Below are 14229 nucleotides of genomic sequence, written 5' to 3' on the forward strand. Positions count from 1 at the left end.
CACTTTTGTGGCCCATATTTGAATATGCTCAAGTGTGTGGCACCCACACTAGGCCGAAGTAACAGGGAACATGGAGTGTATTACAAAGAAGGGTGATGTGAATGATCACAGGCTTGTTTCCCTCAAGAGAATGTGTAACAGTGATTATAAAAAAAATATTGACTGGCAGAGACTTAAAGAAAGTGACTGTCATATGATGATAATTTGTAGAAAAAATTAAAAGAATTGTCTTTCACTGCAGAAACTATGAATATTCTACAGTTTCCTATACATCTGTAATTTAGAGATTGCACAGATAAATTAAGCAAATAGCTACTCAATCACAGGCATGCCAGCAGTCATTCCATCTGTGAATAGAACAAGAAGAAACTTTAATATGAGGTCCAATAAAAGTTACCCTCTGCTATGAACTGCAGTGATTTGTAGAATAAGGACGTAATTGCAGAAACTACGCTGTTTGCTGCTGAAAGTGCCTTATTATGAATTTAGGTAAAATGAGTGTACAATAATACATACTACATTTATTCATGTAAGCATTACTAACAACATAAGATTAGCACATTTACATGAATGGTGTTCTTGCAGTAATACTCTCTTGTAAAAATGATCATTAGGAGTGTGCAGTTTGTTAATTATCATTTTATTGTCAGAACATAATTGCTGGTTTTTCTCAATCCGTGTCACATTTGCTGAAAAGTGAGTTCCTGTGATCTCCTTCTCTGTGTATATTGATACTGTGCCATGAGAATACATGTGCTTGGTGAGATATCCAAAAATAGTTGCACAAGTGATCAATACTGCTAGTAAACGCAGAAGATTACGTCCAGTTAATGGGTTACAGAATTGATCAACTTTATTTACATACATTTTACACTATTATATGGAATTGCTAACTTGGTACACAAATAATTGAGGAATCAGGTTAAAGGTTATCGTACTCATTTACAGAAAGACAGATGGATTGGATTGGCCAGTGCTTAAAAGACTAGAAATACGTTGTATAAGAGATATGTAAATGGACATATTAAGAAAACTGGAGGCAAGTGACTTGCTTGGCGGTATAACTAACAATATCTGCAAGGCAAAACCTTACTCAGATCTATATAATAACTAAAATGAGGATCACCTCATATTTGTATGCCTATCTACTGCTAACTTTTTGCTCAAAAATTACGAGCTATTTTATGTTCTCATCTAGCTGTTTCTTGGCGTCCAATTTTTTGATTGTTGTATTATATTTGTTCAGTGGTTATTTTCACACTCACATCTACATCTAAATGTATTACTTGCACATAGTAAGTTTAACATTGTTTTCAAATTAAACTTTTTCTTTTACTTTGTCATATATTTCTTTTGTCTGTTCATATTCCTGTGACTAAATCATGTTTATGCAAAAATGTGATGTAATCTGTGTGCCAATACCTTACTTGCTGGAATTTTATCAAGATAATTATATTATTTCTTGTAATATGCTCAATCTTGTTTGAGCTATCATATGACATAATAAATGTGCTTAATCATTTTTATGGTATGTAATATACCATAGCTGCTTGGTATATTACTGAGCGAGGTGGCACAGTGGTTAGCACACTGGACTCACATTGGGGAGGATGATGATTAAAACCCACGCCTGATGATGCTGATTTAGGTTTTCTGTGATTTCCCTAAATTGCTTCAGGCAAATGTCGGGATGGTTCCTTTGAAAGAGCAAGACTGACTTCCTTCCCTAATCGAATGGGACTGATGACCTCGGTGTTTGATCCCTTCCCTATCAACCAACATTGGTAAATTACAAAGCCAGGTGTTATGATTTTGTAAATTACTTTCACAAAATTACATGCTATTTTGTTTCTTCTTTCAAATAGGCAATAAATGTTGTTTCTTGTCTATGCTTTTCCCCCACCATTTATATGCTTAATATTAGTTATTGCATACATCTGTGAAATTCATACTATTTAGCAAACAAAAATAATAGCAACTAAGAGAATTTTGTAAAAACAAAGACTACCAAAAAGGATGGAAGAGCTTCCTATGAAGAATTCAGTGGCAATACTGTGGAGGGAAACGATACTTATTAACAGTGGTGGCAGTTGATAAAATGAAAGACAATTTTTGGACGTTACAACAATTTGCTAGGAATTCTTTATATGTGAATTATGAATAAAGTTAACAGTGTACTGTCCAGGATAAAGTATAAAGTATAACTGTGTATGAGGTTGGATACTGCTCACCACATGAGGAAACATTGACAAATGGACAGGTATGGAGAATGGCTATGGTACACTGATTAACCAAGCTACTAAAGCATACCAACAATTCTGACGATCACTGGTAACACAGGGTACTCATAATTTATGGAACGCATATCAAAAGCACAGGGATTGTTCATCATAGTTGACAAAAGATTCTCTCTATTGATGTTGAATTTGAGAGTGATAGTGAAGTTAGCTGTTGTATGTTTTTACTAGCCACCAGATTTGCCTGTGACAGTCCTAGAGTCATTCATTTAGTTGTTGCATGTTTTTACTAGCCACCAGATTTGCCTGTGACAGTTCTAGAGTCATTCAAAGAAAGGCTACAGTCAGTAGTACAGAAATACACAGATCATAGGCCCAAGGTATTCCTGCCCGTCAGAAGAGGTGACCTAAAAGGAGTCTCCTACTTTTCAGCCTTATTCGTTATGGTTCCCTTTTAGAGTTTGACCTCTACACAGTCCAAATTTTGTGAAGTATGGGGGCCTTACGTGGTGCGTTTTATATCACTCGCGCATTAAGATCTTCTGCACCCATTATTGTCATGGCACTGTCCACCAATGTTCCAGCTGTTTGGGTGAGGACACCTTATGTGGTACATAATCTCCCATCCATTATCTGCTGTCCTCTTCTGCCGCATGACAATACTGGATTTCTACACACCCAATATCCAGCACTGTAGCCAGTTTGTCATGGAGGGGTTGTCATGTACCCTCTCGGTTGCAGCCCCCTTACTACACAGGGATCACACTACTGATGCCTGAGCTGCAACATCAAGTGGCCTTTGCTGTGACTGGGTGGCACCCGTGTGGAGAGCCCCTGATCGGAGTGGTTGGCATCAGGAGGAAGGATGACCTGCAATGAAGCTGACCAAGTCACCCTTTGCTGGGGACCAAATGGCCTCAGGAGTCTCTAAAAAAGGGAAGGTTGAATTCAGTGCTCCTGAGTATGAACCTAAACTGTTTCCTTCCCTAGCTACAACATGGGAGGAACATAGGGCTATGGAAAGAAGAATGCCAAATTTGCTTCATTACTTAGTGTGCAGCAGAACTGATGGGAAATCCTTTCTGGATACAAAGCCTCTATTTTTTTGTTGAGCACCTGGAGGATAAGTTCAGGGAATTGACAGCGCTGTCAAAAATGCGCAGTGGCTCAGTCCTGATTCAGATGGCATCCCAAGTCCAGTCCCAGGTGTTACTCGCCTGCGACCAGCTTGATCAATTCCCATAAAAGCCTCAGCACGGTCCAGGGGATTATTTTTCATCGCGACTTCCTGTTGCAATCTGACTATAAGCTACACACCAATTTAAAAATATGTTTTCACTTCATCCAGCACATCTATAGGGGGCCTAAAGGTAATAGGGTTGCCGTAGGTGCCTTCATGGTGGGCTTTGAGGATGATTCATTACCCGAAAAGGCCAAAGTGATGGTATACCAATGTGATTTCAAACCATACATCCCTCCCCCTATGAAGTGCTTTAAGTGCTGGAAAATTGGGCACATGTCCTCCTGGTGCCATTCCCACATACCGAGATTGCGGGCGTCCACTGCATCTGAATACTCCGTATGCCCCTCCTCCCACCAGTGTCAACTGTGGAGTGCACCACCGCCCCTGCTTGCTGGACTGCACAGTACTCCAAAAGGAGTGGAAAATTATGGAGTACAAGACCACGGACAGGCTGTCCTACCACAAGGCTAAACTGAAATACGAAAGATTGAACCCTGTTCAAATGCTATTATCTTATGCTGCAGCTATGACTATGTCGCCCTCATTGACTCCATTATGCTCCTCATCTAAGCTTTCTTCAGTGGGCCCTTAGGGCCACCCATCTTCATCTCTCCTCCTGGTGGCTGGGGGCCTATCTTATTCTGCAGCTCCCGAAACTTCTACTTTGGGAGTACCGTCCCCCCAAATACCGGAGGCATTGGTTCCCTCTGCCCAGCTGGAGAAACAACAGCCCCCTCTTGCTCCTCTTGCATGGATGGGGTCCCCTGGGAATCTAGCTTCCATGGCTTTATCCCCGGTAAAGTGGACACCAGCCAGTGGCTGAAGGAGCCACCAGCGGCTGGTCAAAGAGCTTCACGGTCTTCGTTTGTCCCGGAAGCTACTTCAGAGAAGCCCTCCCAGTAAGCTCCTAAAGAGCAGCGAGAGGGCAAACAGATAAAGAAGTAGTCTGTTAGAAAACAGAAGACTCCAGTGGCCCCTGGACCACCACTCCCTAACAGTTTCGCATCCAAGGACGAGGTGGAGATTCTGGCATCCCCTGAGGTCCTGGATATCACCGACGCCTTAGGCTCATAGTGGAGATGCAATGCAAAACACACAGATTGTCTTTCCAGGTGTGCAAACAGAGCAGGTCGCCAACTGAAAAGCATCGCACGCAACCACCAACTACATGTGTGGGGCCCAGAGGAGCCCACACCGAACGGCAACAGGCAGACGTCCTTGATATAGCTGTTACAAAAGGTCTGCAGGTTTTGTGGCTGCGAGTTCACCGAACACATCCGATCACAATCCTGTAATCTTTGAAATCGATGTGGGCAGGAGGCTACCGCCCACTCAGCAATTAGTCACACACAAACGTACCATTTGGGAACAATTCAAAGAAAGTGCAACAGCGAACTTCACAAACACCACACTCCCTTTAGATGACATTGAACAAATGCTGAGAAGTTTCACCGATGTGATCCTGCAAGCACCAAAGGGCCCAACGTTCGACCCCACTCCTGCGCCACCTCCCACCCAGCGACTGCCACCCTAGCTGCTTGCCCAGATTGGGCACAAAAACAGGACTGTGAAGGAATGGAAAATAACACAAAATCCGGTAACCAGGAGGCTGCTCAATGGTCTTCGAAGAGAGCTTAAGGTGTCGCTCACTGAGCACCTCCAAGCAGTTCACTAAAAGACGCGCAAGGATGCCGCCTCTGCATGGTGAGAGAGGACTAGTGTTCAATGCCCAATATATAGCCAACGCACTTGCCGATGTTTCCAAGAAACAGTTCACCCCAGCAGAGGTACAGGACCAAGAACACAAGAGAACAGTCTGTGAACAGCTAGCTGCATTTCTTGCAGCAGAAGATGACGTCTATGATGACATACCTGCCTTCTCAACCGAGGAAGTTGTCAAAGCCATCAAAACGCTGCCCACTAGGAAAGCCCTAGGTCACGACCTCCTCACAAATGAACTGCTAAAGCACCTGCCCCAGATAGTTATAAAAAAACTGACGGAAGTATTCGAGATCACACGAACACAAAAATTCCCTAATCAGTGGAAACGTGCATAAGTGGTCACGATTGCTAAACCTGGGAGAGATCTCCTCTTTCCCCAGCACCACTGCCCCATAAGTTTGCTTCCCACACTCAGTAAACTTTATGAGTACCTCCTGCTAGTTCATATTGAACACTACATATGCAGCGAAGAAATGCTCCCTGTTTCAATTCAGATTTTGCAACAAACACTCGGCACCACAACAACTCACGAGAGTGATTGAGGCCACCACAGAAGCCTTAAACCGGAAAGGATATTGTGGCCTAGTGCTACTTGATGTAGCCAAGGCCTTTGACAGTGTGTGGCACACTAGACTATTGTACAAATTATACTCTTTAGGGTTCCCTGGCCAAGTTGTTAAGTTATGCGCAGTTACCTAGCCAGTAGCACCTTCTGTGTCAAAGTAGACACTGCAAAGTCCACCACATGAGGCATACGAGCTGGAGTCCCACAGGGATCAGTGCTAGGCTATGTATTGTACAACTTGTACACGGCCGACACACCGATTGCCCCGCAGACCCATACAGCTCAGTATGCTGATGACATGGCCTTTTTGCCCCCACCACAAACAGAAAACTAGTCACACACAGACTGCAAAACCTCCTCTGCCAAACAGAGACTTGGGTCAGTAAATGGAGAATTACCAGCATTAACGATCACACAGAGAAAAGGCAAACAGTCCCCTGCACTTCATCACTGAGAAAACATGCCACTTAGTCTTCACAGGCAAGAAATACCATGGAGAGCAACAGCTATATACCTGGGAGTCACATTAGACCAACTCCTGACGTGGAGAACACACAGAAATGAACTCAGAAGAAAAGGGAGTGCTACGATGAATGAGTTGTACCTGCTGTTAAATAGCAGCAGCAGCAGCCTCGCAGCAACCATAGGAGTGAGTCTCTGCTGCAGTTTAGTCAGATCAGTTTTTGAGTATGCCTGTCCTGTGTGGGGATATGCAGCCAAAACACATATCGCACGGATGCAAAGAAAAGAAAACAGGGCACTGCGACAGGCACTACACGTCTCCTCTAGATTTTCGATGGCCGACACCCAGGAAGCCGCCGGAATGAAGACACTAATACAAAGGTTTCAAGAACTCGCGACCGCTTTGTATCAAATCGCAAACAAATCGGAAAACCCCCTCATAAAAAACCTAGGGAACTACCCCAATCTACCAAACAAATTCAAGAGGCCCAAATCACTCCTGAAATAAACACAAATTACGTTATACAACACATGCATACACAGTTAGAACAATAACAAAAAGCTAGTAACATGCCCAACTTGCTAATCTTTATTCCCATCAGTTAGAAGGAAATGTCTGAAGACAACAACCTTCACAACAGACATTCTCCCCTGGGTGAGAAATTAAATATGCAGAGAGAGAGCCAAGACGAGGCTTCACTTTGCACCCAGACACTGTAAGATCTGCATTGCCAAAGTGCGCGCTGCCTTGGATGATGTCAGAGACAGGCTGTGACAAAACGGTTATTTTCCATAATAATAGATAGTGAACTCACGAGGACTGTACACCGTACAGGATCGCTTAGATTTTCACTAAAGTAACTATTGGTGTGCTGTCCATGATATTTACAGATCCGTGTGGCAAGTGGTGACTATTATTTCCCACTTTTGTGGCGAGCATTTATTTTCATTATCTGTAGTCAGGGCAAAAGACAATTTGGTAGGAACTTACCGTAGAGGTCGCCTCTGAACTGCTTATTGTGCTGTTTGGGATAGAGAGATTTACTGTCAGTATGAACATAATGAATATTTCGTGTTGTGCATGTGAAACTTTACTAAATATATGTATCAATTAGAACTCAAAATCTTCATTTAAATCATAGTCCTGATCCCACTGAACAAACAGAGAATAAAAACATTTCTTTCAGTGAGCTGGACAAGAATGTGGACTTGCAGACTGGGAACTATGGTCATTATGTTTTCCATCACTTTCTGGCTGACCACAAAAATAATTGCCAGGCTCTCGTAAAAGACAGCGAACAATAATCAACCTATATTTACAACATTTCCAATTACCACCAGTTATCATACCCTCCGCCACGCACGTGGTTAAAAAAGAAAAAGAAAAGCGCAACATTATTTCAAAATAATATTTGATTGTAAATTTAACACATGGAACGTTGTATTACAACAACAGTGGAAACAAACCAATATCATGCATCTATTACATATAATTATAAAATGTTTTATTGATTAAATTAAACTGTTTAATCTGTGAACCAGGCACACTGGCGGGGCTGCTGTGTATCAAAACGAACCAGAAGTTGGTGCTGCCTTGAAAGCAAAGTTGGATGATGGCACAGCAAGCTGTTGAACACAAAACATCGGTCAGCGTTGGTGGTGTCAGCTTTTAAAAAGACTCTTGTGGATCTTAAACTGGATTATCTTGATCTGTATCATGTGCACTGCCCTTTCACTTTCAAGGAGGGAGATGACTTCTTTCTCAAAGTAGAAGACAGTTCAGTTATTACAACAGATGTTGACTATCTGGATACTTGGAAACAAATGGAGGAATGTGTTCACCTTGGTCTTATGAAGAGTATTTGTGTATCCAATTTCAGCAGCAAACAGCTAACTAGATTACTAGAAGTTTCAAAGATCAAGCCAGTCACCAATCACATTGAATGGCATGCTTACCTAAACCAGAAGAAATTAATTCAGTTTTGCAAGGAAAGAGACATTGTTATTACAGCATATAGTCCACTTGCAAACCCCTCCATGAAAATGGCAGAGGGTGGGGTGTGACTTGTTCAGAAGCCAAAGATCAAGGAGCTTGATGACAAATATGGGAAGTCAATTGCTCAAGTCCTTTTGAGATACTTGATTCAAATTGGCACAGTTCCAATACCAAAATCTGTTCACAAGGAAAGAATTAAGGAGAACTTCAATGTTTTTGATTTTGAACTGAATGCTGAAGACCTATCTTACATTGACACTTTCAATAAGAACTACAGGGTGTGTGCATTTAATGAGACCAAAGCTGCCATACAGTACCCATTCTGTGACGAGTTTGGAAGTTCCAGACATTTCAAAACTTGATGGACAAGCTAACCACATTCAGTCTCTCGCCCTCCTCACTTGACACAGCCCTCCCCCCCCCCCCCCCCCCCCCACACACACACACATGTTGTTAAACATTCTGAAATTGTCTTGTGATGTAGAAGAAATTGTCAACCAGATGTTATTTAAGTTTATGTGTAAAGTTAATGGCTTAATCATTGAACCAATTTAAATACAGTATATCTATATACTCATTAACTCAGTTGACTTCCTCCTTTTTCATTAATTTTATTGCCTATGCCTTTCGTTTAATCCTTCTAATATTGCTTCTCCTTGGTCACTTTTTCTGGTTCTTGGAATCTCTAAAATAGTATATCAATATGTGGTTCTTTCATCTACGTCTTTTCCTTTCCTTATGTCAGTTTGTTCCAAGTTATTCTTGATGTTTTACAAATCATCTCTCATTAATCCATTAAACCACTTTTTTTCTGAAATTTACTTTGGTCTCTGCAAGGTAAAAATATATGACACCAACTGGAACAATTTAATGTTGCCAAAATTATGTTCAATGCAAAATTAAGTTCACTGCTACATTTCTTAAAGTATTCTTTATTCAATTGTTGCAGTGTACACTGGATGAATGAGAAGCCTACCCGCCATAAACCATACAGGCCAGCACCCATAGAGCACATTGCAAATGTGGTAACACATGGTGTAAGTGTTAGCTGTCATTTATAAGGTATTTGTTAACCAAGGCCTCCACAAATAGTGGACCTTAACAATTGCATGTAACACGGACTAAGCATACTGTTTTAGGGAGAAACAGTGATAATCTTATCTGGCCCCAGCAGCTAGATACAGTGGTCTTCTCTCTCTCTCTCTCTCTCTCTCTCTCTCTCTCTCTCTCTCTCTCTGTGTGTGTGTGTGTGTGTGTGTGTGTGTGTGTGTGTGGGCGCGCGCGCGCGTGTGCTATTTCAGGAGAAGGCCTTCTGGTCGAAAGTGTACATGTTTAGTAATATTTTTTTATGTGCCTGTCTGTGATTCAACATCTCCACTATGTGGTGAGAACAATATATCCTTTTCATAAAATTATCAAAATATTATATTATTCAGCCTCTAGTTGGATGATGGGTTGCTGCGAAGTCAAAAACAGTTGTCACACAATTTGTGTGACATGGAGCTGAAAAATATGCTAAAACATTGAGTTGTGCATATCTTTTGATGGATAACAATATTATGAAGCAATTTAACTTACACTTTTTGTATTTTGTGTGCTGGTTTTGAAAATATCTGACTCCAAATAAAAGTCTCACTCTCTAAAAGTTAAACAAAATTTTTAATCTAAAATATACAAAAAAAAAAATCCAGAAAGTGTACTTCTTTGCTTTTAACATAAAGGGGCTTTTTAATTGTAGAAGAAAAACTTTTAATTGCTAGTATTGTATACTTAAAGAGATTACCATGAAAGTTATACGAAATGAAGCTGTAGGTGGACAAGTCACAACATGCTTCAGTGCATTTGTGAACTACCATACCAGTAATGTAACCATCAGTTGTAATAATTTTAACAAGAGATGTTTCAGTGGGATAAATAATGGTACTGACCAGTTTTGTGATACCTTTCTTTCATGCACACCAGACAGTGAATAATTGTTTTGAGGTAATTTTTTCAGGAGCCCACATTACTTTATTGTACTGTATTTAGATGATGCAACTTAATCATCCACCAGGGGTTGGGAGTTCCTGTTGACATTTTTTTCTGTGTTTGCAAATTAAATTTGGATATCTTATTTCAGAGGATAATTGCAAACTTGAGGTCACTTTCTGCTAAGGTTGACCTTCATTGCTCATTGAATAATGTATTAGTATTGTTACGAGAGAAAAAATCTTGATTTAGTTTTGTGATACTGAAGTGATATTGCAAATTAATTTTGACTGAATACTAAAAGCTTTTCCATGTGTTCATGCACAATCTCTGACATATTTCTGCATTTAACATTAGTTGCCATTCACTACACAAATTGGAAGTTTTTCCTTATTTCTTTGAGGTTGCTGCACTGTTACCAATAGACAACGGTGTTATCAACCAATAATCAGTGTGTGTTCTGCTTGCTCTGTATGATGTGTGTAAAATTTGAAGAACATTAGTAGCCCTTTTATGCCTCTTTGGATTGCAAGAGAGGTTCTCAGTAAATGTAGGAAAGAGTCTGCTACCACAGTATACTTACTGTAAAACTTAATAAATACTATCACTGTCTGATGTTTTGTTCGTTTTCACTTGTTTCAATTCCATTCCAAAATCAGAGGTCTTCTTGTTTTCAGTGTAACTCACTTGTGAATTTGTGCAACAGTGTTAGGATAGGATGATTTTCCTGTTTGAAGGAATTTTTAAAAGTTTAAGACTTTGTTATCTTTCATAGTCCTCTGTTTTGGAACCAGGCTGATATAATGGCCAGATGGAAATTTTTGACTTGAAAAGTAATTGCACAGAGACCAGAATTTTCTATAATTAAATTAAAGTTATTTTCATAGCTTGTGATTGTAAAAATTCACAAAATGTTTTACATTCTACTCTTCTTGCAGAGACAGAAGACACATTAATTTTTGTTGTCAGTTCATTTGCTTCAAGTATTGAATAAAGATTGTTATGATTTCTGTTTTCTGAGTATTTTCAGCCATAATTATGAAACCTTTTATCATCTTCTAGTATGCACAGTTAACAGGTGTTCTGTTTTCGGACGACAAGAGACATTGTGTTATTGGGTTGCAAGGCACACGCCTCTCAATTCAGTTAATTTGCACGTTGTTTGTAGCCGATCCTCTTCTCTGTGTAATCAGCTATGTCGATTTTCCCAAAAGCTTCTTCTCTGAAGACTATAGCTGGTTAAAGGAATTTATTAAAATACTTCTCTATCTTGAAATAATTTTGGTACTCATAAAATACTTTTCAGTTCAATCACTATATCTTTTCGACTTTCAGACAATTACTTCTGCAAGCTAACTTATTCCTTTAACATTAGACTCATTTACACATATTCAAATAGCATACATGTGTCTTGCTTCATTCATAGCAATTCAAAACTCTCTAGTCTCAAATGAGTCCAATACCTGAATGAACATAGAAATCTATATTCAATTGTTCATTAGTCTTTTTACAATCAACAGAGACACTAAAGAGCACAGAATACTACATAAGTTTCCTTGTTATTCTCGACCTTTACACGGAGACTCTGTGGACCGTACAGCAGGTACTTGTCTGCTGCTGTTCGGCTGCCGGGTCCATCTTTTTCTGGTAACTGTTTTTGTTTTTAACCTGCACATACAAATAGGTGATGCATAGTAGGGTGTATTCATTTCTCCCACTCACCTCTAAAATATCGGGTGTTCAAAATGGCGGAAAGCCGAGTGGTTCTAGAATTTACCCCGAAATTCTCGAAGCACTACAGTGTGTAGATCATACATTTAAACTGTGTCCATTCGTTTCAAATTTGATCTTCATGCTCTTGTTTTATCTTACAGATGGGTTAGGAGGAACATTTTATCCATTGTGCTGTACATATAACTCCCGTTCGTCCTTTTTTGTTGGGAGTATTATGAAAATGGTCATTGATTCCTGTTTTTGTTTTTTTATTGATAAAGTCTGCATTGTGTGTTGTCTGTTAACATATAAGTTGTTGAAGACAGATGTCACAGGAAGCATTCAGCATTATTTTGAAAGATGTTTTGCCTTTTCTATGGTAATGTAATCCATAGTTCTTCTAGTTGCTGCTTGCATGGTCAGTCATCCTCCCCTTCCTACTATTATTTTATTGTTAGGGCCTTTAAAGCTGCCAGGACAAGTTTTTAACGGAGTCAATTATGGCTTAGTCAAGATGATACTAGTCACATATGCTTTTCCACATGGTCCTGTCATAGTGTCAGTTATATGGTCATACTTTGTTTCTTTCAGAATTATTGTTCCAATTATTTGAGACCTCTTTGCATATGTTTGGTCCTGTTTATATGCATTAGCCTAAACTATGACTGAACATATTTAATCCTGTGTCTGTGTAGGGTACTTCCAGCAAAACATAATGGAAATTTGTGATGTAAAAATACATAAAATAAGGGAGAGGCAATCACTTACCTATAGCAGACCAATGGACAGAGCACTGAAACACATAACAGAAAAAAGTTTTCTGTGACATGTTTCTGTGTGTCACACATCAATCCGCTTTAGGTGACTCATTGTCTTTCTTATTTTATGTACATCTAAAAACAAAGTTCAACAGTGACAATAACAAACGTAATTGTTGGGTTCAAATTAATGATATGAATATAATAGAGGGAAACATTCCACATGGGAAAAATATATCTAAAAAATATATATATATTTTTCCCACGTGGAATGTTTCCCTCTATTATATTTATTTTATGTACAGGTATACTTCCAAGAAAGTACAAATATTTGCCTGTATGCTCCAGCACATTTTGGCAGTAGACTAAATACTTTTCAGCAGCAGAACCAAAGGAACTTGTTACTTGGCATCACTTTTTGAACTGTTTGTGATGTACATAATGTAAGAATGTTTATGCACTGATGTCTGCAATATGTTATTTCTTGAATAAATTTCTATGAACTCCTTGAAAACATCACTGTACTGGATTATACTTTTATCACAGCATTTTTATGGTGTGCTTCACCACATTGTTTCTCAATACTTTCTACTTCATGTTTCCTAAAGCTTTTTGCTTCTCTAAGTGTTTCATCTCCTCAGGACATTTGTTTTCAAATGATGCACAACTTGAGTCCTGCAAAGAGAACTTTGCTGTAATATAATTATTTTCTCAGTTTTTGTCAAGTGGCAGCCATAATTTTATGCTGAGCTCTAAGAAGGTCTTCTTTTTTTTTTATGTCAGTGCTGAGGGACACATTTGAAATAAAGTTATTTACAATTTTTCATTATATCTCATTTTGTGTGCTGTTGTGGTAGAGTTCAGTGAACTAGTTTTGAAATAGTAGTGCTCTTCATATTGTGACATTGATTATTAGTATTGCCTTCAGCTTCTAAAAGACAGAAGGGTTAGTTTTTGTTTTCTTGTTTTACTTGTGTAGATTTACGCCACTAGCAGTGCCACAGTCAGGTAATTTGAATTTCAACATCCAACATTGAATAGAAGTATTTTAGACTTTGTAGCTACAAACAGACCTGGTCTGAATGACAGACACAGTATAGAGACAGGGATTAATGAAGATGATGTCATCAAAGCAACTTTGATTACTAAAGTTAATAAATTAATCAGGAAGGCGAGGAGAGTCTTTCTGCTAGAAAGAGCCGATAGACAGTTGCTAGAATCCCACTTGGACGCTGAATTGACATCATTTAGTTCCAGCACAATGGTCACAGAGGAATTATGGGCAAAGTTTAAACAGATTGTAAATCATAATCTGGAGAAGTACGTACCAAGAGAGTTTATTAAGGATGGAAAAGTCCCACTGTGGGTTAACAACAAAATTCGAAAAATGCTGAGGAAGCCAAAGCTGTGTCAGTCTTGGTTCAAAAGAGAACATGCAAATAACAACAGGAAAAAGTTAATAGAAATGTGTGCATCTGTAAAGAGAACGATGCACAAAGCTTACAACAACTACCACCATCATATCTTAGCCAAAGATCTTGCTGAGACCCCAAGGAAATTCTGGT

At 39.4% G+C, this 14229-nt stretch overlaps 1 protein-coding gene across 2 annotated transcripts in view; it reads left to right on the forward strand.

The window, feature by feature from the left end:
* Positions 1-14229, forward strand: part of LOC124777813 (monocyte to macrophage differentiation factor) — a 148027-nt gene that overhangs the window by 58733 nt on the left and 75065 nt on the right. The window contains exon 3 of one of the 2 annotated variants that reach the window (XM_047253331.1): positions 9175-9262. In XM_047253331.1, the coding sequence (XP_047109287.1) occupies positions 9175-9262 (88 nt within the window). Of the gene's footprint in view, positions 1-9174; positions 9263-9489; positions 9610-14229 lie in introns of those variants that run through there. The other variant, XM_047253332.1, reaches the window with a different exon arrangement.

This window comes from Schistocerca piceifrons, chromosome 2 (genome assembly GCF_021461385.2).
Source record: "Schistocerca piceifrons isolate TAMUIC-IGC-003096 chromosome 2, iqSchPice1.1, whole genome shotgun sequence".
In the NCBI taxonomy this organism is placed as follows: Eukaryota; Metazoa; Arthropoda; class Insecta; order Orthoptera; family Acrididae; genus Schistocerca; species Schistocerca piceifrons.